Source organism: Hydra vulgaris, chromosome 06 (genome assembly GCF_038396675.1).
Source record: "Hydra vulgaris chromosome 06, alternate assembly HydraT2T_AEP".
Classification (NCBI taxonomy): Eukaryota; Metazoa; Cnidaria; class Hydrozoa; order Anthoathecata; family Hydridae; genus Hydra; species Hydra vulgaris.
Genome location: NC_088925.1, coordinates 17,750,548 through 17,777,666, shown reverse-complemented (window position 1 = coordinate 17,777,666; position 27,119 = coordinate 17,750,548). Strand labels below are relative to the sequence as shown.

The following is a 27,119-nucleotide window of genomic DNA, read 5'->3' as shown; positions in this document are numbered from 1 at the left end:
GGGTGTTAGGTATGAATCAAATGGAATTTGCAAATTAATTGTATTCAAATAATTGATCACAAGACAATTTTTTTTTTCTTGTTATTACAAAACATCAATCATACCAAAAACTACCACTTACTTGAGTTGTTTATTGTTTTAACATATTCTTTGTCTCATCTGTTATGAAAAAGTTCTTTTTGTGAATCTGTTGTGAGGTTTTAGCGATTAGTTTAATTTTATCAATATAAATTCAACGTATTAATGTGTATATGATACATTTGCTTTTTGTTGCCTGACAAAATTGTAGTGGTTCTTTGCTTCCTTTAAAATGATAGCAATGAAGAAGTATTGTGTTAGCACGTTCCTTCCAACAATTACCGGTGCCACTAAGTTATCCACAACAATATGGGTACAAAAAACATCACTCAACTTAAACACTTTTACTTAAGCTTACCAATGATATATTTAAACTCTTTGATTCAGTACTAATGTTACTTGATCTAAGTGCTGCCTTTGACACTATTGATCAGCAAAAACTACTTGGACTATTAACCAGTGAAATAGGTATAATTGACTCAGCTCACAAGTGGTTCAAATCATTTTTAGTTAACTGTACACAAAAAGTTAAATTGGTAACTCATATTCCATTAACTAAAATGTAAAATATGGAGCACCACAATGTACAGTCCTAGGTCCAAAACTCTTTAACATCTATATGAGACCACTATACAAATATCTGAACATAATCAATGTTAAAACTTTTGGATACTCAGATGATCATCAAACTCTAAAAGCATTCCTTCCTTTATCTCAATGTAATGCACAGATATTGTTATTAAAGGTACTTTTATTAACAAGGAATGCATTAGACTTGTTGACTCAGAAAAAAGTTTAGGGCTGATACTTGTTTTTTTTTTTTTTTAATTTTATTTTAGGTGCCCCAAGAAGTCCTAACGGTCTTGTCACAGAGCACCGCGGAAGTGCATTTAGCCAGGAAGAACTTCTCCTTCCTTACCGTGAGGCGAAAATTTGTCCAGAGCTCGTTTCGAATACTTGTCAATGAGTTATCTTTAAAAACATAAATAAATAAGTTTGTTAAAAACTGCTACAGTTTTAACAATCTTATTTATTTATGTTTTATTGAGCAAAATATCCAAAATAAAACAATTCTTATCGCACAAAGATTTGTGCACCATAGTATGTTCACTAATATTTGCACAGCTAGATTATTGCAACTCCCTTCTTTGGAATTGAAAAGTCACTATTAAAAAAAACTGCAGTCTTTTCAAAATTGTGCAGCAAGACTGGTGTTCAAAACTAGAATAGAAAATCATGTAAATGACTAGGAGTTTAACAAATTGCATTGGCTGAAAATTAGAGAAAGAATATATTTCAAGGTCCTTTTTAATAATACACAAATCTATTATTCTGGAAGCACCAACATCATTATGCAATTTATTTCACTACTCAATGTCGGAAAGAACACTTAAATTTAAGTAAACAAAATGCAGCAATCATTTTGGTAATCGAGCATTATCCCACTATAGTCCTAAACTTTGGAATACACTTCCGAATATCATCCGTGACGAAAAAACACAACTTTTTATAAGAAAAACTAAAATCTTATTTAATGGTGAATGGTGAGCTATTCCACCAGAAAACTCTTTAATGTTAAATTAAAGTCTTTTGAACATTAGTATTAAAAATTTCACTAATATAATAATTTGTTGCACAGCTTAGCAAGTGTTTTGCCAACTTTATCCACTATTCTGGCAAAACACAGTAGCTGTGGGTAAACATATGTATTTATTTACAACATGAAGTTTTACATACAATTTTTCGAAAGATAATAACGATAAGCCCTCAAAGTTTCCTTTGAAGTACATTAGGTATTGTGTGAAAGGTTCCAATGTCAAAGAAATTCTGATGTGTTAAATGTTTTGTCGGAGCCAGTGTCTAACTGTGTCTTATATTTTTGTTTGTGGTGACATTGTTTGGTCTATCAGGTAAGTCGGTTGCTGATATAGTTGTAGATGTTATTGCCTTATCCTGCTCTTGTTATATTCTTTAACTGCTTTGATGTGGGTTTTGTTGCAACTGCATTGTCTGGTCAAGCCGCAAAGTTAATGGACATATTGACCTTCTGAATGTCTGACAAATTTGTGACATAATCAGAGATTCTGAGTTTTTATTCAGACAATATGTCTGATTGGTAAATAGTTTTCTTTTATCTTATTAATTTTTTTTTTCATTATCATTATTACTTTTCTCATTTTTTCCGTTTCTCCTGTGTAAAGTTTCTTATTTTTTAATGCCTTTTTTTCTTCTAAACTTTGAAAATGATAATTTGTTTGTTATATTTTTTTAAGTGTAAGCTAATATTATTAATAAACTTAAAAGTTCTCAAGTAATTTTTTTTTTTTAATTTAAATTTCCTATTGTAATTATGAAATAATAAATACTTGGTAAATAATATGTATTTTATGGTTTATTTTAAATAGATTAAAATTTTTTACTAGGTTAGAAAAAGTATAAAATGTTTAATAGTTGATCTTGATTAAGGGCATTTCATTTATTTTTGTTAATTCTTGCATCAGACTTGAAGTTTTTCATCTAGATGAGTGGAGCTCACAATCTTGGATGCCAATAAAATGAATAAATAGTACTTCAATCAGTTCTCCCACTAAGAAGTTTACTAGCAGGTATAAGATATCTTGTCCTCAGAAAAATGCTTTTCTTTTAAACAATTGGAAAAAAACATCAAGAAAATTATAATAATTATTATATTGTTAATAGTAGCAATAATTTAACAACCAAAATCATTAAGATTAAAAAAGAAAAGCACTTTAACTAAAGCTAGTTTACTGATCCAACTTCTATAATCGGAACAATCCTCAATTAAAACAATTATTTTTTAAGTCAGATTATATTGTTGTTTTTTATTTCAGCATTATAAAGAGTTCATAATTAATATTAAAATCTAATTCTGTTTTTTTTGTTTTGTTTTTCAGTTTTGGAATGCCTTCTCCTAAAAAAAAACATCTCCAAGCTAATAAAAAGCTAGTTGTGATGTATCCTAGTCGAGGTAAAAGTGCAAGGATTCAATCAAAAGTTAAAGATGAACCTCAGGAAGAAGAACATTCATTTAAAAAAGGTGAAAAAAAAATTTTTTCTTTGATTTTTTAATTCTTAATATTGAATTGTGAAATCTGGAAATATTTTTGGTCTTTGTATTAAACTTACAGTTTATTGAAAACTGTAGATGCTGCTTTAATGAAAGGGTCAATTTATTATAATTGCTAAAATTTGTGGAAAAATAATACAATAAATTTACAAGTGTAAAAATAATATCAGTCAAAATTTACATATATTTTAATTTATTGATTGTTTAAACATCAGTTAATTCAACTATTATAAATAAAAAAGCAAAAATCCTTCAGACTGTTGTGATTTGTGTTTGTTTCATTTTCAATATTACATTGTACTGTGTGTGTGTGTATATTCAAGGCCGAGAAGGCGAGGAGGGTTCTTATTTGGTGAGAAGGCTACTTATGTGTGGTTATAAACCTCTCTTAACTCTATATCTCTTAAACACGAACCTTGACAAACAAGGCCACTGCGCAGAGAAACGAGTTGAGTGTGGTACTACCAGGAACGTGGTGGGGATCAAACTCGGAACCTCTCACTTATGAAGCGAGCGCTTTACCACTACACCACTACCGCATATATATATATATATATATATATATATTCAGTTATATCTAATGATTTATAAAATATAAAAGTTTAAATCATAATTTTTGATAACAATTTTAATATGGTTTTATAAATAATTAATATAAATGGTTTTATATCATAATTTCATGATAATGTAAATATTTTTTTATTTAATAATAACTGTTTTGTGATAATTTGTAAATTTTGTGATAAAAACAGAATTTATAGTTTTTAAAAAACTAAAAATTTAAAAGACCAGAAGCATTTCCAGATATCACAATTTGTCACTTAATCAAGCCTTGTTAGCTCATAAACTTTTTTCAAATACTTTTTTTGCTGTATACATTAGGGTGGAGTGATTTTCAAACTTTTTTGAAAATTCAACTTTAGTAACCCGGGAGTAAGTTCAACAGGGTAAAATATGAGCTCATGAAAAATTTCAGCTATCCAAAATAAAAAATGGCAAGCTTAATCGACTTTGAAAAAATGCAAAAAACGCAATTTTTCCTGACTTTCACGTTTTTCTGCGATTTATGAAATCAATTAATAAAAATATCAAACCAGTCAAAAGTTTGTTGTTTCAAATAAATTTATTAATAATGAAATGATCAAATAAATTAATAATAAATTATAAAATTTTTATTTAATATAATGGTATATAAGCAATATATGCATTTAAACATTTAATTTATTTTTAGCTAGTTTTTATACCTCATTTTAACGCACATCTATTAATATAAATAACAGTTTTAAACAGCAAATTTAAAATTACTTATATAATTAAACTATATATACAAAGTTTACTTAGGTAAGTCATTTTTAGTTTTTTAAAGTACAATTAGTTGAATACTTTATATAATTATATAGTAAAGGATTTAGATATTTATAGTTATATAGGCCTCGAAAGTGCTCACAAACAACATAAGTAATTTTAACCTCAAGATTATCCTATATGTAAGTAATTAATAATTGCCAGATATGAATAAAGGATTAATAAATTGCACAATTTATTTTTGACTAAATACTTTAAACATAATTGGTACGTGTACCTATTTGGTTTAAAATATCTACCCAATCGTGAGTTTAGATAAGGCTGAAGATCTGCAACTTTTACACGATTTGGAAAAACCTTCAAAAATTATTTCTATGGCCCCTGAAGTGCTTAATTTTTTATTCAAAAACAGTGATTATTACAGCGATCAACTTAATAAACGGGTAATAAAAATATGATAACCATTTTTTTGTTTGGATTTTGGTCATGGATAACCATCACCAAAATCAAAACATGTTTTTTAATTGTTTTTTTTTAAATTGTTTTTAACACTATAAATACTTAAATTCATGAACATAAGTGTTTATCAAGATTTTAATTGCCAAAGGCTGGGCATATGCGAAATATTTCTAAAATAAATATCTTGCAAATGTGAGTCGAACATTTTACCACTACCCTACTATTGCATTGGTCCTAAATCTTAAACACACTTATATTCCTCACAATCATAAAAGTAAAAGCAAGTACATTCATGTAAAGATGTTTTATTAACATCAAATGCATAACAAAATTATTTATTAAAAAACCAAAGTCGTTTTTAGTTTCAAAATATGGTCGAATTTCCCTGGATTTTAGTTTAGTCAAAATATATTTATGACCAGCTTTCCTGCCATATACTTGGTGACTAGTAACGCCTGTTCTTTTATGTTTGAATCTTCATCTCTAAGCATACAATATAAAAAGTTCTCAGGAAATAGACAATATGAATTTTTTTTTAAATTTTTAAAACAAATATTTTGTATTTCCTCATTTGGAGAATCCATAAATTTGGAAGACCTTTTGATAAGAAACCAAATGTATGCATACACTTGTACAATAAAATTCACAAACCTTACATGGTCTAGACATGGTGCTTCAGTATGAGTATACAAAGCCATTATTCGAATTGCTAAAGTCAACCATCTTGCGTTGTTTAGTGGACTAATTTTTCTTCTAAAAAGTATGGGATTGACAAATCCTTTAGAAATTCCAAGACAATATTCAAATAATAGTCTTTGATCGCAACTTAAATCATTAATCACTTCAATGGGAATATTTAGTATCTCCACTGGAGTATCAATTTTGGTAAACTTCACTTGTGGGTTAAAATGGAAATCTATAGAAACTTGCTTTCCAATAGTTCCTGAAAATTTATATGGACACTTCGAACTGCCATCAACTATTTTGAATACTTTTCGAAATGGAAGTTCATTATAATGCAAAATATATCTGATAAGGTATATTTTTCTTCCTAATTTCTTTTCTGAACATGCAACAATTCTAGTTTTGAAACCTGTATTGACATTTGTACTATCAAGAAAAATGGCTTGTACTGAATTTAAACTATCATACTCTTTCAGAACATTATATACAATTTCACTTTGAAGCAAACCAATTGCACCATTTGATGGGAGATTTTTATGAGAGAGATATGAACCATTTTTAAAACTATTTTCATTAGTAAAAGTTAAATGATGTTCTTTTTCAGTAACTCTCGGCAAGCGAGTTTCTCCATTTTCAACAACATCCTTAAACTGAAGAACATTTTTATCATCTTTACCATCAACACCCAAACACACCAAGTTGCTTAAATTATTATCATGTTGATCACCATATCTTGACATTATTTTCTTCTTCTCTCTATAAAACAACTCAAAGTATTATATTTAGCTAAATATCATATTAAATGGTTTGTAAACAAGCATTTATATAAACTAATAAATAAAGAGATATATTTATATTTATCTAACTTATATAATGAAATAGTATTTACCTCTCAATTTTGCTTCGATCTACAACGTGATTCAAATCTTCATGTTTAATGATTCCATAATCATAAGTAGAGCATTTGCTAGTGCAGCTGCAGCACGAGATGAGATATCATACCTACAAATAAGAAACTATGAAATAAATAAACAAAACTGAAAAAGCAAAGTATATTATCTATATGTGATCCCTTAACATTCTATATTCACCCTCTCCTCTCCCACATTAATAAAAAATTACTGGGGATGAACAATGGTGAAACTTATGATTTTTTTTCACACTTTTAATACAATATATATAAAAAATTCTCATCTAAACTCAATATGTATAAAAATACCTGACAGCCTCCATTGCAAATCTATCAAGTTTGATAAAATTATATTGAGAACTTTGTAATGGATTAAATTCTTCCTCAGAATCATTTACCTGTAAAAATATTTAGCATTTAAAACATTTTAAAAAAAAAAATTTATCTCAAGCAGCATGCTTTGTATTATATATATATATATATATATATATATATATATATATATATATATATATATATATATATATATATATATATATATATATATAATGCGGTAGTGGTGTAGTAGTAGAGCGCTCGCTTCATAAGCGAGAGGTTCCGAGTTCGATTCCCACCACGTCCCTGATTGTACCACACTTTACTTGTTTCTCCGCGCAGCGGCCTTGTTCGTCAAGGTTCGTGTTTCGCAGTTATAGAGTTGAGAGAGGGTGATAAAAACAAGTAGCCTCCTCATCTGTAGTGGCCTTCTCGGCTTTGGGGAGGTGAATTATTGAAAAATATATATATATAAATTAGTAAAAACGCATCTAATTTTTTTCTTATATTCTATTATTATAGTCAGGAACCTTCCTGATGAACTTACTAATGGTGACACAAGCTATTTAAGAAAATAATTAGATAAGTATTTTCACTAGTTTATTGTTGCTCTGTTAATTGAGAACATTGAGTACTCATTTGTAGGTTATTATAATATTATATATATATATATATAAATATATATATATATATATATATATATATATATATATATATATATATATATATATATATATATATATATATATGTATATAAACATGTATACAAATATACATATATATGTTACCAAAACATCTGGATCGGATGCTGAAACTTCAGATATGTGACCAGAATCAATCAATGATTTGTGGGCGTAAGGCATTTTAACATGATCTATAAGCTCTTTTTCCGGAGTAAATGTACCAGATTTTAAATTAGCTTTCCTAGCTGATAAATACCTTTAGGACAAATCTTGTTTCTCTGTTCACGAATATATGCCCTGTCTTCAGAAGGGATCTTAAATATATTTTTTGAAAATAATCAACTAATTCAGTTTGATTGAAGTGAAATCAAAGTATAATAAAAAATTCTTAGTACAATAATTGCAGATTAAAACAACAAATATTCCAATATATACAATGATATATAAAAAATTTAATCAAATACCTTTCTAGTTTTACAAAGACACAAGATGTGCTCTACTTGGAAATTGATGATGCTACACTTAACATCTCTGTCATTACATAAAACAGTTGCTAATTCACAAGTACATGATGAAATATCGAAGAGTTTATAGATTTTACTTTTTCAAAAAGATTTCTTAATTTTCTTAAGATTGAATTTCTCTTAAGAGGAAGACGTTGGTTTACTTTATTCCATAAAGTGCTAAGAGAATTCTCAACCTCTTCTAGTAGATTATGTTTTGAATTATTTTGGTTATTGTTTTCAGTGAAATAAAAAAACTGAATTACTTGACGAAGTGTTGGAAGATCAGCTGAAGGCAATTCTGATGGGAGACCTACGTATTTTAGACTATTTTCCAAATGAGTTTTCCTGGATTGGCTCTTAGGCATTTTTTCTATAAATTGTTTTGCTATTTATAAATTATGATTTAAGAATTATCTAAAAACAACAAAACAACGCACAATGTGCATGCCCACTGTGAAAAGAAAAATCAAAAAATGGCGGTTTTCCTCGAAAATAGATTATTTCTTAATAAATGTACATTTTTGTAGACCAGCCATTATTAGCAAGTACATGTTATACATTTTATTATTATTTTTTGATAATCTATTTACTCCAGGGTTACTATAGTTCTGATACCAAAATCACTCCACCCTAGTATACATGGTCTCCTATGCTCTGAATATTTTATGCACTTTTAAACTAATTAACTAATAAAAATACTTTTAGTTTTTTTATTACCAGGAAACTACAACTTTAAAAATTTGAATGTTAATTAATCAATTAGTAATAAAAATAAAGATAAAGATATATACTTTTAAATATTTTAGTTTTTTTTTTTTTTTTTAAATTGTAAACGCTGTAAATCAATTTTCTTTCTTTTTTTTTTTTTTTTTTTTTTAAATCACCTCTGTCAAAGTAAATGTTATTAAGTGTCAGTACTAGAGAGTTACAAATGTTTTTATGACAGTTTTTAGTTAGTTTGTAAATTATAGTTAAATAAGTTATAATTTAAATATAAAAATTAGTGGTTTATTTAAAATATTTCATTAAATTAAATTATTTGAAATATTTCATAATTGCTAAATTCTTTTGAACTATTATATTCACTATAAATGTAAAAACTTATAATCATCTTTGATATATATATTTTTAAATTTTTTAATATTTACTGTTTAATTTATTGTACTGTTTAGTTTATTTTTCTAGTTTTATTTGATGATTATTTGTATATATAAACTATTAAAATTTAAATTGTCAGGTTTTGCGATCAATAGATAATTATTTTTTATTGAATTTTATGACATTAAGAGTTAGCAGAAAAAATGAAAAAATTAAGACTAGATTTATTTCCAGATATTGCAATCTGCGATTGCTTAATTCAACCCTTGATTTATATGGTTTGTATATTTAATTTTATTTAGTTGTTATTCTCCTGCAGTTAAAGCATAAATTATTTTTTTAAATATATATTTGATATATCTATTTAAAAAATGTCTATATTAAAAAAATTTAATTTCATGTTTGAATATATTTTTTAATCAAAAGGTTGTTAAGCATTTTAATAGTATCGTTCTGTAGTTTTCTTAACTTTTTACTCATTTTTTTTTTTTTTTAAGTCATAAGAAATTCTTATAGAAGTGCAGAAAATTTAATTTCTAGTAAAATCTATGTTAACTATGTTTTGCAGAGTAGTTTATTTTTTTTAACTTCTTGTTTTTAAATTAACTTTAAAGTTTTAATTTTAAATAAATACATTTAAGTTTATTTTTAAATAAATTTACGATTTTATATATTTTAAATAAGTTTATATAAAACATATAGTTTTTATCAATGTTAACATAGAATTATATAAATAAATTAAATAACAAGTTATCTAGAAATAAATTTTTGTTTGATGATTATATATTGATTATTCACAAAAAGATTAAAGTTTTTAAAAAACATGCTTTTTTTTTATAAAAAGAAAAACAATGCACAAACAAGTATAAGATTTGATGGGATATATTTTATCCCCATTGTGGGGATAAAATGTAAATTTGAAACTACTATAACAGCAGAATTTTATTAATTTAGGAAAAAAACAAAAGATAAAAGTAAAAGACAAAGCGAAGAAAGCTCAAAATTCAAAAAAGAATAGTAAAAAAATGACTGTTATGATGTTAGCTGCTGCACGTAAACGTAAGCTCAATGGGGAGGATGATAATGACAAACCTGTTCCTTACAAAAAGCTTAAAAAGAAAGTGAAGGTAATTCAGAAAAGGTTAAATTTACTTAAATAGCATACAAATACAAGGTAGTATTCAAAGTATACAACCTTTCGATAAATACTTAAAAATATATACAGTCAGCAATATTTGAATTGCTATTGCTCCTAAAGTCAATATTCTGCATTACTGTATCCAAATTTGTACTCTTAATTTTATTGTAGTTTTAATATTATTATAGTTTTGCTTAGTTCTTTAATATTATTACAACATTTTGTTATTAACATTTCTTTTCCTGTATCTTCTTAATTAAGGAATCAGTGACAAAAATTAAGGAAAAGTTGTTTAACTAAGCTTGTTAACAGCTATTCAATCTTTTATGCACTCCCTTAATTTACCTGTGCTTGTCCAAAAAAACATTTAATTTGTATTATCACTTTTTTAAGTTGTAGTTTCTTAGATTTTGTTTTTTGTTGTTACAGTTTTACCAAATTAGATGCTAATAATTTTATAAAAAAATTTGAGTCATATATAGCTAGCAAGTTATTTGAATTCAAATTCTTTTTAAAACATAAACAATTATCATAAATCTAAATAAAAAACAGTTTTTTTTACTTACTTTGTGTAGTCCTGTAAAATAATTACTTTGCATAATTATTATACAGGACATCAACTATATGTCATATGTCAGATCAGGTTATCCTGCTACTGGTAACATGTAACCCAGTACAATCTGCTTCATGTCCTGCTGCCTTGTAGGATACGCCTTTTTAGGCAAAGGCTAGGAGATGCCAACTCCGATTTAAAACACCCCCTGCCTTGGGGCTCTTGGTTGAGTAAAGGCTAGAGATGGTGTCTCGATAAAAATACTCATCTTGGGCAGATGTTAAATGCACCCAGCTACTGTCTTGTAGAAGGCCTCCTAAGCAAAGACTTAAGGGGTAAACAGATTCTATCTGTTGACCAGCCTCGCGCCCCTTCTTCATCTATTAGGCTGGCGCAGATGTATTTTAATACATTGTTTCCAGTGTAGGATGTTGAATGCTGGATCTTCTTGACTCAATGCATGGGTTTTGCTTGTGTCTCTGTTTTTATGACTAGGCAAGTCATTCTATTATCTCCTAATGAGGGTACAGCTCTAAAACTCAGTTTTATGGTTCTGAGGCCGGCTGGTAGTCAGGTTTCCCAAACTCTGTGGTAGCTCTCAGAGGCTGATTCCATCAACAGCTGAAAAATATCAAAGTAACAGTGCCATGTTGCGCATGGATGGTGTCCCTGTTTGTACTTTTGGTGTGCATTGCGGAGGCCACATTTGGAGCCCTTTGTTACGGCTTAGGGTTTATTAGTAGTAATGAGGCAATTGCTTGGGCTATTAAGCAGTGTTCTGAGTACTATCTATGCTTTGAGTCAAGTTCTTCAATCTAATTTAAAAATGAATAAAGTACCAAAAACTATAAAACACAAAAAACCATCATCATCACCAAGTTCTCTAAACCTATCATTCACTGATATTCGTGGTCTTCGAAGTAACTTTTCTTTTGTTGAGTCTTATCTCTTGCAAAGTTCACCAGACCTACTTGCTCTTTGTGAGACTAATTTGAGTTCGGCTGTCTCATCTTGTGATCTTAGTGTTGATGGTTATCTTCCTCTAATTCGTAAAGACTCCAATAGTCACATGCTTGGCCTGGGCATTTACATTCGTAAGAATTCACCCATTTGTCGTGAAACTGGGTTTGAATCCGCAGACTATTCTTTTATGTGCTTTCATTTAGCACCACTTCACTCTATTGCCTTTCTCTTTGTTCTATATCGCTCTCCTTCATCTCAAGACTGCACACTTTTTGACGTTATTTCTGATCATATTGACCAAGCCCTCTCTCTTTATCTATCAGCTAACATAGTTGTTGTTGGTGACTTTAATGCTCACCACTCTGAATGGCTTGGCTCTAGTGTCAGTGATTCGGCAGGCATTAAAGCCCACAACTTTTGCCTTTCTCAATCCCTAACTCAAATAGTCAACTTTCCAACTCGCTTTCCAGACAACTCGAATCATTTACCTTCTCTACTCGACTTATGTCTTGTTTCTGATCCAAGTCAGTGCTCAGTTTCTCCACATTCACCCTTAGGTTCTTCTGATCACAGTTTGATTTCTCCAAAACTAATATCTCATTCTTCTTCATCACCGGAATCCCTCTCTTACAACTACAGTAAAGCTGACAGGGATTCTTTCCGTGATTTTCTTCGTGATGGCCCTTGGGTAGAAATCTTTCGTCTTCCTGTTGACAAATGTGCTTCTTACATAACTTCGTGGATTCAGGCTGGCATGGAATCTTTTATTCCCTCTCGACAATTCCAGGTCAAGCCTCACTCTCCTCCATGGTTTTCTTCGCACTGTGCTGCTGCGATTACCAATCGAAACCGTTACTTCCATATTTATCAGCAAAACAATTCTCCAGAAAACAGACGTCTGTTTATTACTGCTAGAAACAATTGTAAAAAGGTTTTGTCCAACGCCAAAACCCGCTATTCTCAGTTCATGAAATCTCGTATCTCATCTCAAAAATTAGGCTCTTGTGACTTCTGGAGAATCTTTAATAATATCATTAATAAGGGCAAATCTATAATTCCATCTCTCTTGTATGGTTCAGACTTTGTCACCTCACCTAAAGACAAAGCCGAATTGTTTGCTAAAAACTTTTCATCAATTTCATCCCTTGATTCCACTAGTTGCGTTCTACCTGATATTGCCAACAAACAGGTTGATCCATTGCTTGACATTCATATCACTCCAGCATCTGTATCTAAAGTGATTTCCTGCCTAGACTCTTCTACAGCTTGTGGCCCAGACAACATACCTGTTATTGTCTTGCAGAAGTGTTCTCTGGAGCTTTCATCTATACTCTCAAAACTATTCAACAAGTGCTTATCAGAGTCTTGCTTTCCAGCCTGCTGGAAAGCGGCATCTGTTATTCCTATCTTCAAAAATTCTGGAGAACGATCCGATTCGTCTAACTACCGTCCCATAAGTCTTCTTCCTATCATAAGCAAGGTTTTTGAATCTTTAATTAACAAACACTTAATTTCTCATCTTGAATCGAATAACTTACTTTCTGACCATCAATATGGATTTCGATCATCGCGTTCTACAGCTGATTTGCTAACAGTAATAATTGACAGGTTTTATCGTGCATTAGATAAAGGTGGAGAGGTTAAGGCCATCGCTCTTGGTATTTCAAAAGCTTTTGATAAAGTTTGGCATGCTGGTCTTCTCCATAAGCTTTCTTCTTATGGTGTATCCGGCAACATCTTTAAGATCATTGAATCCTTCCTTTCCAATCGTAGCATAAAAGTTGTCTTCGATGGACAACACTCTTCTTCTTATTCTGTAAATTCAGGGGTTCCTCAAGGTTCTATCCTTGGCCCTATACTCTTTTTAATTTACATTAATGATCTTCCAGATATTCTCACATCTAAGGTGGCATTGTTTGCTGATGATACTACCATTTATTCTTGTCGTGATAAGAAACCATCACCCTCTGATTGCTTGGAGGGGGCATTTGAGCTTGAAAAGGATCTCACTTCTGCTACAGCATGGGGCTCACAGTGGCTGGTGAACTTTAATTCAGGTAAAACTCAATTTTTTTCAGCCAATCGTTATCACAATAATTTAGATCTTCCTATATTTATGAATGGTGATGTACTCGATGAGTCACCTACTCTTCATCTTCTAGGATTAACTCTTACTTCCAATCTTTCTTGGAAACCATATATCAAATCAGTTGCAAAATTAGCATCTGCTAAGGTTGCATCTCTTTATCGAGCTCGTCACTTTCTTACTTCGGATTCTATTCTCTATCTCTATAAATCTCAAATCCGGCCTTGTATGGAATACTGTTGCCATATCTGAGGCGGATCTTCTAATGATGCCCTTTCTCTTTTAGACAAGGTGCAAAAACGCATTGTAAACATTGTTGGACCTGCTCTCGCAGCCAACCTCCAACCATTATCACATCGTCGTAATGTTGCTTCTCTTTCTCTTTTCTACAAATACTATAATGGGCACTGCTCTAAAGAACTAGCGTCTCTTGTGCCATCTACTATAATTCATTCTCGTGTTACTCGTCATTCAATTAAGTGTCATCCTTTTTCTGTGACTGTTCCTAAGTGCTCCAAAAATGCTTATTCGTCTAGTTTTTTTCCTCGAACATCAGCTCTTTGGAATTCGCTTCCTTCATCTTGCTTTCCTGATTCATATAATTTGCAATCTTTTAAATCGTCCGTCAATCGTTATCTTGCTCTACAATCTTCATCTTTTCTCTTACAGTAACTTCCAACTTTAATTAGTGGCTGCTTGCAGCCTTGTTGGAAGCGAAGATGTTTAAAAAAAAAAAAAAAAACTATATCTATTTAGTCTTTTGCTTCACTTATTTAAATAAATGGTGGTAAAAGTCTTTTTTTCATAAATGATTGAAGTTCTTTTTTTATGACTATTTTAATCAAAATATTTAATATATTATTTTAATAATGTTATAATATAAAATAATTTCTGTATTTAACTAAGATTTTTTTTTTAACTGCACATTGTTTTATTTTTCTAGAAATCTTTTTATTAATTTTTTCGTAAGTTTCGCAGCAAATTGCAAATAAATTAATGAATGATTTATAGATAAATAAAAAATTACTAATTAGGCATTTATCTTTTTATTTTCTGTTTTAGGATTATTAAAATATATATATATATATATTTATATATATATATATATATATATATATATATATATATATATTTATATATATATATATATATATATATATATATATATATATATATATATATATATATATATTTAGTTCTCGTTTTATGTAACATTAGTAATTTTTATATTAGTGTTTCATAAAACAATTGTCTTCATAGTATTAAATATTCAGTTTAAATAGTATCTGCGAACTAGAGTTAATAACATTATTATTAACTAATTAACATTAGCATTTTTTGAAATGATTTTAATAAGCAAGAGATGAAATTTGTAATAGTTTTAGAGCTCCAGTTTTTTTTCCATTGTTTTTAATTAAATTAAAAAGTATCAATTTTTAATATTTTCTGTTGCCAAAAAAAGTCAGGGTTATTCTTGGATTATGTTGTTAAAACAAGTCAAAGTAAAAAAAATCAACTTATTGAACTAAGTTGACCATCCAGAATTCAAGAGCCTCATGTTTAAGTTGTGGCCTGGTTATAGCATTTGTGTTGCAGTTAAAACTAAATCATCTGCAACCTATTGTTTTTATGTTTGATAAAGCACAAAGTGGTAATTGCAAAATACCACATAGAGTTGAATCATTGAAGAATCTAGAAGCAAACTTATTTAAAAATTGTACAAAAGAATTAAAAAAAAATGAGTGAAAAGGCTTAGATACCATTCCATCTTTTGCTTAATCCTATACACCATTACAACAGATAAATGTTAAGTTGAAAAAAAATAGTCCAATATTGTCGCAATTACTGTTTTTTGTTTTATAACTAATTAAATATTTTGTCTATATTCATTATATTTAAAAATGAAGTAATTTTCTGAAAGCACAAATGAGCTTATGAAAACATATAAATAAATTTATATGCACTTAGGTGAGTTAAGTAAGCTTATAAAAATAAAATTTTTCTATGGACTTTGTACTTTAAGTAAGTTGAATGAACTTATAAAAAATATAAAAATTAAAATAACAAATTACTTATATACAAATTATTTCCAAAATCGTTTAATTTTTTTTTTTGTTTTTGTTTTGTTTTGTTGCAAACATTTGCACCAAGTCATTATTGCCATGCTTTGCACCAAGTCATTATTACAGGCACATGGAATGTTACCAACTTTCAGTTGGTTGACCTGCAAATTTTAATTTTGTCATCTACGTATTCAACTTTTGATTATACAACTGACATATAGTCCTTCATAAAAAAGCCTAGATTTCTAATATCTTATTTAGAAACTTTATTGATACTGTTTAATTAATGCTGTGATAATACAGCCCTCAAAATTGACATCAGTTCTCGTAGAAGCCAACATAACTAATATTTCTCTACTGCAGCATATAAGATAAAAATTGATATTAATTTCTGATATTAAGTTTCAGATATTAAATTCTGATATTAAGTTTCAGCATGCATATATATATATTATTATTATTAATATTATTATTATTATTATTATTATTATTATTATTATTATTATTATTATTATTACTAGCTGTAAAGACCGTCTTATACAGGTCATGGTAAATCTGTTCCACACCTGACTATTTAAACTTGTTCTTAATTTGATCTCTATAAGTCTATGCCATTTGGTAAAACAAATTTTAGTAAACGGCAAAAAATTATTTGCTTTAAAGTTCTAGGCTTATGGTTAACAATTAATTTACTGTACTTGTTTTTTGTGAGCTAAAAAAAGTTTGAATAAAAAATACTGATTCAATTAGATAATTTCTGCCTTTCATTGCTTACAATATTGAGCAATCAAGTTAATATGTTAAAGCTGGAAACAAAGATTTTTATATATTTTGTGAAGAATTTGATCAACTGAGACATGTGCATAATGCATATGAAGAGTAGTTACCACAAAGTCAAAATTTTATAAAAAAATTATTTTAGATTTTACTGCATAGAAAATGACATTTTTAAACTTAAAATAAAAAAGTGCATTTTTACAAAAATTTTCTTTTAATGGCCAGGTTTACATACTTTTAAAGACCTTTTGTTTGAACTCCTGTATTGACATCTAAGTAAAGATCTCAAAAGCTAATCTAAATGACAAAACTGCATTCTGAAATGTCTTGTTTAAGTCTTTCTCTTAGCAGATCGTGGTCTATTTTAGACACTTTATGTCTAAGTTGCTGTTTATTAGAATTTTTAGAGTTTTTTTTTTTGAGTCAATATTGTTTTTGTTTTTTTATTTTATAAAATGTTTTATACTTATTAAATGCAGGTCTTAGTATTGCAGGTCAGGAAAATTGCAAAGCAATTTTTCAGCAGCTCAGGCTAAGGTAATTCCATGTCAAATGACCCAGGTCATGTCACCATACATCTCAGATTTTCCTGATTTTTATACAGTTGAGAGTGCTTAGTAAAATAAGAGTCCTTTAAAAATTTTCAATAAGCCCAAGAAGATCCTGAAATATGATCATTTTACTTTTAGAAAATACACGTCAGGCCCTTCTTGTCTGTTCAGAATTGCAATGTTTATTTAGAGGTTTCGAGTCTTATAACTTTAAAAATATTTGATTTTTTTTTACTTAAAAATTTGAAACTGGCTATTTTTGGGGGTGATGAATCCAATGAAATGATCAGAAGTGTAAAAAATTATAATTAAGTACCTATAGTTATCAATTTAAATAAATTTAGGCAATTTTTTATATACCTGTTTTTAATCCTCAAGAAACCCATGTGACCATGATGATATCAAAAATTATATATTACACATCATTCTATATTCATTGATCTTTCAAAAATTATAAGAATTTTGATCTGCAAGTATGTGGATTTCCATATATGAATAACAGGGCATGGTCCCTAATTTTTTGTAGTGGAATATTGCGATTGATTTTTCACTACCTTATAGACTAGCTGGAGCTCTGAAAATTTTGATTTTTCTGTAGTGCCAATGAATGTACATATTAAAGTTTTTTTCAGGGCCCCAAGATATTAGAGTGATCTGGGGCAAGTGACCCACTTATTTTCAAGCAAACTGGAGCTCTAAAATTTTCAGCATTTGTGTAGTCTTGATGATCACCTGTTAAAATTGTTTCTAGGGCAGACGACCAGAGGATCCATTGCCTGGGGCACAGAGGCCATGCCCCACTTATTTTCTTAAAAAATATTTTTTGTTTTGTTTGCTTTTCAATAAAATAAAAATAACTTTGAAAATATTGTTTTTAAAAATTTTTTTGCTTTGTATTTGTTCCATTTTATTTAATTATTTATGTAATAAAATACAAAAATATAAAGTGTCAAGATTGTGTTAAGATTTGCTTAGATGCATCAACAGTCAAAGTATACATATGTCCAGTTGTTGTTACAGGTGCATCAATATGGTGCAAATTATGTTGGTAATTGGAACCCAACACTCATCTGTTCTAGATGGTCAGAAAAGTCTGTTAAAAGTACCATGCTGGTGCATAAGTGTTACCATAACATCTTGATTATTATTATCAATTTCATTTATCCAACTTAATCTAATCAAAGGTATCATATTTAAACAGAATAAATTCACCAAATTTCAATGTATTGATGTTAATTTGTTGATTAGTTTGAATACTTTGAATACCAGAAAAAGAAAACATGCTTTTTATATTAAAATCTTCACTTGTTTGTTTAAAGCTAAAAGTATCTATAGGTTCTGGGTTAAATTGAAAATAGCTCCTAGTTCTGGGAATTGTTCCACTTAGCTGAAAATGTTTTTTCAAAGTTGTGTGCAATTCTGTCAGTCTTTCATTTTCTATCTTAAATAATCTCTAATATTATTTATACAGTCGTAAACCATTTTATTACAATTCAATATCTGGTTATTTATGGGCTTTTGTAGACTTGCACTTGCAGTTAATTGTTTTACTGTGCCACCAATTCCATCACATGGTGACTTATCGTGACTTGTAGCAAAAAATGTCCACACTGCATCAATTTTAAAATGATCTTTATGGAGACAGATATTGTAAAGGTTTTTATGGTTTTTATACTAAGTAGCGCAACCATCTGATAAATAAAGAATCTTTGAAATGTTAGGATGGTTTTTTTTTGAATAATTAACTATTTGTTTCTGAACTTTATACACCAAATCAATGTCATGCTCATTATCTTCTGACATGAAGCAAAAGGATTTTTCTTTAAACTGGTCATTTTCTTTTAATAGTTAGAGGGCAACAAGTTTATATGGGTTAAATAGATTTTGGCACCAATCAAAATCACTTTAGAGAATATAGCAGTCTTTTGCTAACTTTTCCTTTTGTTGCCTTAGGTATCTTGCTTGACATTTTGCAATGTTGGAATGAGCTGCTAACTTGTTTATTGCCTCTGATAACATCAATTTGTATTCTTCAATTGTTGTCTGACAGATCAATCTTGTTCTGTCTGTTTTCTTTTCAATTCAAAAGGTTTTAAACTATACGATGTAAAATTCTGTTAAAATCATTATTTTAGATGGATGACTGTTTTTAATCCATATACTTGCAAATCAAAAAACATTTTAAGAAAGACTTATTCATCTCATTTTAAGAAAAATTTATTGAATACAGAATTATCAAAAACCAAATGAAATAAATATAAACTAAAAAATTTTTCTGAAGACAATATTTTCAAAGTTATCTTTACTTTGTTGAAAATACAAAAAAGAAAAAAAAATTTATTGAGAAAATAAGTGGGACATGGTCCTCGTATGGACAGGCTTGGACAGGAATGGCATGCAATTGAGCACTATTGCTGACCATGCAAATGATTTTATTTTTTGACAACTTGACCATGACTGTTAAGATGATTTTTAAACATTTTAGAAATGTGCTGAAAAAAGAAACGCTTGCTAAACTTAAACTAAGAAGAAAATTAAAAATAATGATGATGAAAAAAGAAAACAATTCCTTACAAAAAAGAATATATATATATGCACTAAAATTAAATACAAAAAGTTCAAACTCAAAGCGAAAAATACTTTTTTTTACGTTAAATAGTTATCTTTCAAAACATTTTTAGAAAGACATAGAAAAATAGTTTCAAACGTTTAAATTTATCATAAAAAATACATGTCTACATAAAAAAAATTAATGGTTAAAAGTTATACATAACATACCAATTTTTTTATAGCATTTAAATTGTTAAAACATCAAAATCGCCGTGGTCAAATTGTAAAGAAAAATAATTATAAGCGTGGTCAGTTACAGTGTGCAATCGCACGTCATTTCTGTCCAAGCCTGCTGGGCCCTGAAAATAACTTTATCATGCACATTCATTGGCACTAGTGAAAAATCAATTGCACGACTCAGCAAAATAAAAAGTGGGGACCATGCCCCATTATCCATATATGGAAATCCATACACTTACAGATCAAAATATTTATATTTTTTGAAAGACCAATGAGTATAGAATGATGTGTAATATTTTTATATTTTTTGATATCATTTAAGGCCACATGGGTTTCTTGAGCATCAAAATTAGGTATATAAAAAATTGCCTAAATTTATTTAAATTTATAAATACAGGTACTTAAAAATGTTATATTTTTGATCACTTCATTGGATTTGTCATCCCTAAAAAAAGCCAGATACAAATTTTCAAGTAAAAATGTCAAGTATTTTTTAATTTTTGTAACTTGAAACCTCTCAATAAACGTTAGAAATCTGAGGGGACAAGAGGGGCCTGGCCAACATCTCTTAAAAGTAAAATGGTCACATTTCAGGATCTTCTTGAAACCAGAGGGTAAAATTTTCAAGAAATTCTTAGTTTACTATGTACTCTCAACTGTATAAAAATCAGCAAAATCTGAGTGACATTTTAAAAAACTTCAGGGTCATTTGACATGGAATTACCTGCTACCAATGCTTTCTAAAAAATTTTTAAAACCATAGTGTTCTTATATCTTTAATTGATTGTCTGAGGGGTACAATTTTTCAATTTTGTCATTTGGTTTTACAATTGCACAGTGGGCTAGGTGATGGACAAAAGTAAAAAATATGCATTCTCAAAAATTATTTTATATACCATTTTTATAGCTTAAACATTCAGCTTTTATAAAATGCATATATTTTTATATAATTAACATGCCATATCCTTCTAAACTGTAGGATATAAAAGCTTTTTTTTAATTTGATGATTTTTTTGTGTTACTAATGAGCATAAAATAACTTAATAAAATCAAGTAGTATCTTTCGAATGAGCTGTTGCAACACTATTTTCCAAGTAAGTTATGTCAAATTAAATGATTTTAAATGACATCATATTTTAAGTACTTTTTTCAGTTAAAATTTCACTTATATAGTCGAATACTTTTGCGGTCCAAGGTGGTCCAGTAATTTGAGACTTGAAATGCATTGTTCAATATTTATGTTATCTACATAAATTTGGTTTATAATCCGCATATGTCCGCATGGTCTCTAATAATGGTTTTTACGAAATAGTAAGATTTTAGGAGAGCTTAAGTTCCCTGTGAGGATTGTTGGAGAGTTCTTTAAAATCTTTTTCAATACTTATTCTTGTTTAATTACATTTTAAACAGGTATCTGTTGTTGGGTATCCGAAAGAAAAAATAAAATTGTTGTTAAATCTTTTTTTGTATGTTTTATAAAAAAAATATATATATATATATATATATATATATATATATATATATATATATATGTGTGTGTGTGTGTGTGTGTATATATATATATATATATATATATATATATATATATATATATATATATATATATATATATATATAACATTAATTTTTAATTAGATATTAATTTGCCTTTTAAGATCTGTTATGATTTTGTTCAGATTTTTATTATTTACATTAGAGTAAGAAAAAAGCTCCCAAGTCTGAAATTGATGATTCTTCAAATAATATTAATGATGATGAGGTAATTTAGTTTATTTTTTTTTCTTGTAATATAAAATCTTTTTTATTTATTTATGATTTGCGTATCACTTTAAGTATTTGTTGTTGTTGTTTTTTGTTCAATTTTAGTGAACCCCTTTTGCCTTGTGTATTATATATAAAACATATTATTATTTTGAAATATTGGTCACGTTTTAAATGGTTTATTTTTTATGCTTTTTAAATTTTTATCTCTTAACAACTGTTACAACTGTTAAATGTTACTTTTGTTTAATTTTAGAGAAATATTTAATGATGTACTGCTATTTTTCAAATAATTAAAACCTTTTTAAGTTAACAGAAGATGATTATGAACAGCCTATGATTGCTGTGAAAAATGAAGATGATAATTTGGATGATGAAGACACAGAAGAAAATGATGAAGATGATTTTGATGATATGATGGACCCAGCTCCACCTAGTTCTGAAATGATGATTAATGAAGAACATCATTATATTCAGCATCATCAAGATGTTGATGATACGGAACATGATGAAATAGAAGTAGGATTCTTAAAGTTTATTGAATCATTTAAAGAATATTTTTTTATAAATTTATTTTTTTGTAAAAAGAAATTTATGACTATAATTCTGTGTGCGTTTATATAAAAAAATAATAAATCTCTTCAAAAGCATTAATATATTAAAAAATTTCTTTAATTTGAGTTTCAAATAAACTGAAATTATTTTAAAAATAATAGTCATGTTTTGTAAATATCCAAAAGAAGTAATTATTTTAATTAATTTTAAATAACATGTAATTGATCAGATAGCTACCATCCAGTTCAGAAGTGTGTGTTTTCCTGCTTTACCATTCCTCGATTAAATCTTCCAAATTTTGAATCTTTAATCCGATTCCTAGCTGAATCTTCTCCTTTATCTAAAAAGTTTATCTCTGATATGTGCTTCAATTATGTAATTCCATCTCCATAATTTTTATCCATGATGAATCGTAAAATTATTTTTGTTTTACTTCTAGTTATCTTTTAAGCAGTTTCTTGACTTTCTTTTAAGCAGTTGTTTGAAACCATTGTTTAAAATGAAATACTAATGTTAACAATTAGAAGGTGAAGGCTTTAAATTTTTTCTATTGTTTATTTAAAACACCAAATTTATTTGAAATTAAAAGCTTGCCTATTATCAAGGTTATCAGAAAAAAACCTTTTCTTGAATAAGTAGACATTTTCGCAGTACACTTCTCAGTATATGGATTTTAAAAAAATCTGGAAGTTCTTAATTTTTCAAAAGCAATTATAATAAATCTTTAAATTTAATAATAAAAATTATATATATATATATATATATATATATATATATATATATATATATATATATATATATATATATATATATATATATATACATACACATACATACATACAATTTCTATAGTTTATAAAATTATAAATTAGCAAAAAAATTAGTTTTGCATAATTTAAGGCAATAATTTAGTTAGTTTTTTTCAATAATTAAATATAATCATTTTATTTATATATCAAGTAAAAATATTAAGTTTTATGTTTAAATTTTTTAAGAAAACAAAATATGGCCTAATTTTAGGTACCAGCAGAGCAGATGCAAGCAGAACTTCAGCAAGAAAATGACGAAGATGATGATGATAACGATGAAGAGGAAGATATAGATGAAAATTTATTTTTTGGTATACCAGATCAACAATCCCCAGATTTAGCTACTTGCACCCATTGTAAAGGTAAGAAGCACTCAAAAGCGGTTATGTTTTATATTTTAATTTTTCAATATAACTTTTTAATTTGATATAGGCAAATTTCGTAAAGAGGATGTTCATGAACACATGTTGACTTGTCCAGAGCGCTATGTACAATGTCGGGAATGTGGCAAGATTTTATCAAATTTGCAAACTTTAGAACGACATCACAAACGGTTTCATTTAAAAATACGAGAGGTTCCTTGCACGCTTTGCGATAAAATGTTTATCGATGAGGCTGCAGCTCGTAAGCATTTAAAAACAGTCCATTTTAAAGTAAAGAACTTTCATTGTCCACATTGTGATAAATCTTTTTCACAACGTAACAAATTAACATATCATGTACGCACACATTCTGGTGAGAAGCCTTATTCTTGTGCAGAATGTGGAAGAAGTTTTTCTTTGTTATGGAATTTAAAAACGCATCTCCGTACTCACACAGGTTTTTTTTTTTTTTTTTTTTTTTTTTTGGTCATTATTTATTAATTTAAAAGATAATTATGTACCATCTTCAACAATTATGTTACATCCTCTACAGGAGAAAAACCATATATTTGTGAAACGTGTGGTCGTAGGTTCACACAAAAACAGAATATGACATCCCATCTTACTACACATCGTAAGCCTAAATCAGAGAAAGGTTTTAGAGCACATTTTCCAGGTGATATTGATGAGTATGATACAGATCCTGCTAGCATTATATCTAATGAAATAACCTTTAAACAAACTTCAAAAGGAAATTATCGAGCGTTTGAACAAGCCAAGCAACTTTCTGCACAATCAATAGGAGGCGGACATTATGTACTTGGTGACATGCAAAGTATTGAAATTCATACAGCTGATCAAGAACCAGCTGAAACTAATCTTCAACATGGATTAGGGCTACTTTCCTCGGTTGCTCGAAAAGGCGAATCTACTGATGTACAAGTTGATGGAATTGTAAATATGTCAGAAAATGGCGGTAATATGGATCAAGTTGTTGAAGTTCTTATTCGTTCATCTAGTGAAACTGATAGTGCCGGAAATTCTTATACAACATTACAGTTAGGCGGTGCAACCTCTAACCAATCCAAGATCATTATTGATCCTAGTACAAACAACATTACAGACGGAGATGGTCAGGAAATAACTCTTGATTCCAGTACAGCTGCAGGATTATCTAATATACTTCAAAATCCTGACGTTCTTGCTGCAATAAATAATGCCGCTTCTACAAATAAATTCATTGTTATTGGCCCAGTTAGTATGTTCGATGGATGTGAATCTACTACAGGTGTTATTTCGCTTTCCTCGCCTGTTTCAAATGGAACAGATAATACTAATTTAACATTTTCACAAGAGCAACTCGCGCGTTTATCTGCTTTAGTGCACGATGAAGAGTGTTTAGTAGTAAGTCAGGTGTCATCTCAATCAGTTAAAGACTCTATATCAGCAACGTCAACGCTTGCAGCTGTAGAAAGTTACTTGCACGGTGAGCAACAGTCGAGTATTATCAAAGGTGATGAAGTAGTTAATAATATACTTAGCTCTATTCGACCAGATGTAAGAAATGGATCAAGTTGTATTATTCAAACAGCTGCCTCAACAGTTCGAGGTTCTAATCTTACTATATGTATGCCACCTATGAGTCAAAGCATCCTACCGATTTCATCATCTAACATTTCCATTAAAGCAGATTCAACTCAACGCTTTAGTAAAAAATGTTCTCGAGCAAAGGTTTCAGCATCTGAAGTCAGTAGTTCGATTGATGATGTTGATGAAAGTAATTTAATAATACAACATGCTGATGGAAACGAGTTAATAATAGACGAAGGAGATGAAGGTCAGGGTTCTATGGAAGTAGAGAGCACAACTCATGTAGAGTATGGGATATCACAAAATATTAGCCAACCAAGATTTATTGATGAAGGGGCAGCTGATAGCTCGGGCATGATCGTTGATATTGAAGATGAATCTTCGAACAGTGGAGAGCCCATATTGCTTCTCAGTTCGGATGAAAATGGGCAACCCCAGATTATTGTTAAAATGCCTGATGGTTCTGAGACTATTATGTCTGATCCTGCTCTTGCAGAAAGTTTAATACAAGTACCCACTATAACTAATGCCCAACTAGAAGATAATGATGACGAAACTCAGCCTTCGCAAAGTATTCAAATTTGTATACAAGAACTTGATCAAAGTATATCTCAATCTGATGAAGTACCTTCGCAAAGTGAACATTTCATTACACAAAGCGATTCTACTTTGGAGGTAGTGACTCAAAGTGCTCCTCAGCACCAATTTGTTACCCAAAGCGGTTCACCACAGTCATTTGTGACTCAAAGTGAAACAACTGATGATTGCGTTACTCAGAGTACTCAATATATATCTAATAAAAATATTAATTCTGAACATATACCAGACCAAAGTTTGAACTCTGAAAGTATGCCGTTAATCAGCTATGTTGACTCTAGTAACAATATAGAGTATATATCGCAAGAAGGAGAAGTTAGTGAATCTAATATAACAACTGCGCAAACCCCTGATAGCAGTTCTCAGGCCTATGAAAGACTAGAAAGTAATATTGAGTCCAGAATGAATCCTTTTATGGAACGCGTATCAGGGTCTCACGAGCGTTTAGAGCTACGTGGGGATGTCAATATCGAGTTTCGTGACGAGTTTTCAGCAGATAGTAGTAGCAGTAATATAATTCGCCGGGCTTCAAGTAATTCTTTGCAAGATGGTGTTTGTCAAAGCACAAATTCAAATGAATCTTTATTATTAACGCACTTTGACTCAGAAAATGTTACCTCTTCAGGTTCCTAATTGATTCTCTAATTATATTATATGACTACTTGAAGTTCGTATGCCTTTCTTGCAATCAGATCCTAAGAGGTTTTTTATACATAAAAGAGTTTGGAGAATATTTTCTAATCTCAATGCTTTAATTTTTTTTTTTTTTTTACGTTTTTTTTTCAACTTGAAATTAGAAAATGCGCTTGTGAATTCTTTTTAATTGACAGTATTCTTGTTCCAAACAACCATGTTTATATTGTACAAAGAATAATTATTTAGAAGATTTTCAAGTATTTTATTGTCAGTTTAGAAGATACTTAATAGTATCTATTTAGTTGAATCGAATGATTGGTTATCAATGAAGTTATTAACTCCCCTTAAATAAAGTTTTTTTAATTATTATTTTTTTATAAAAAAGTAATATTGAAATCTCGTTTTTTAATCTAAGTTTAAACTGTTTAAATGTTAAACTGTGTTTATGTAACCGAGAATATATTCGTATGATTTTATGTCAATAAATATCAATAATTAGTACAGGCTAAGCAACAACTTTAAGGAGGAATTTTTGGTTTTAACCTATAAATTTCCATCTTTAATTCAATTTAAATTAAAAAGTACTAGAGTAAAAGCGGGTCAAACCGATCACCGAACAATAAAAATCAAGTAATTATTGTTTTTTAAAATTTCTAAACTATTTTTTTTAAATAAGATAAAAAATACCAACAAGCACATTATTTTTTTTTTTTTTTTAATTGTATTTGAAAATATGAAAACTAGAAGGAAAAATAAATCGCT

At 28.8% G+C, this 27,119-nt stretch overlaps 1 protein-coding gene across 4 annotated transcripts in view; it reads left to right on the top strand.

Annotated features, from left to right (window-relative positions):
* The window catches only part of LOC100201104 (uncharacterized), a 29,017-nt gene extending 2,307 nt beyond the window's left edge, over positions 1 to 26,710 (top strand). For 2 of the 4 annotated variants that reach the window (XM_065799421.1, XM_065799422.1), the window contains exons 2-9: positions 2,600 to 2,684; positions 2,994 to 3,136; positions 10,081 to 10,253; positions 21,744 to 21,806; positions 22,118 to 22,327; positions 23,384 to 23,534; positions 23,605 to 23,991; positions 24,088 to 26,710. In XM_065799421.1, the coding sequence (XP_065655493.1) occupies positions 3,001 to 3,136; positions 10,081 to 10,253; positions 21,744 to 21,806; positions 22,118 to 22,327; positions 23,384 to 23,534; positions 23,605 to 23,991; positions 24,088 to 26,354 (3,387 nt within the window). In that variant the 5' untranslated portion in view covers positions 2,600 to 2,684; positions 2,994 to 3,000 and the 3' untranslated portion in view covers positions 26,355 to 26,710. The remainder of the gene's footprint in view (positions 1 to 2,599; positions 2,685 to 2,993; positions 3,137 to 10,080; positions 10,254 to 21,743; positions 21,807 to 22,117; positions 22,328 to 23,383; positions 23,535 to 23,604; positions 23,992 to 24,087) is intronic. The other 2 variants (XM_065799420.1, XM_065799423.1) reach the window with 1 other exon arrangement.
* Positions 26,711 to 27,119: the final 409 nt, after the last annotated feature.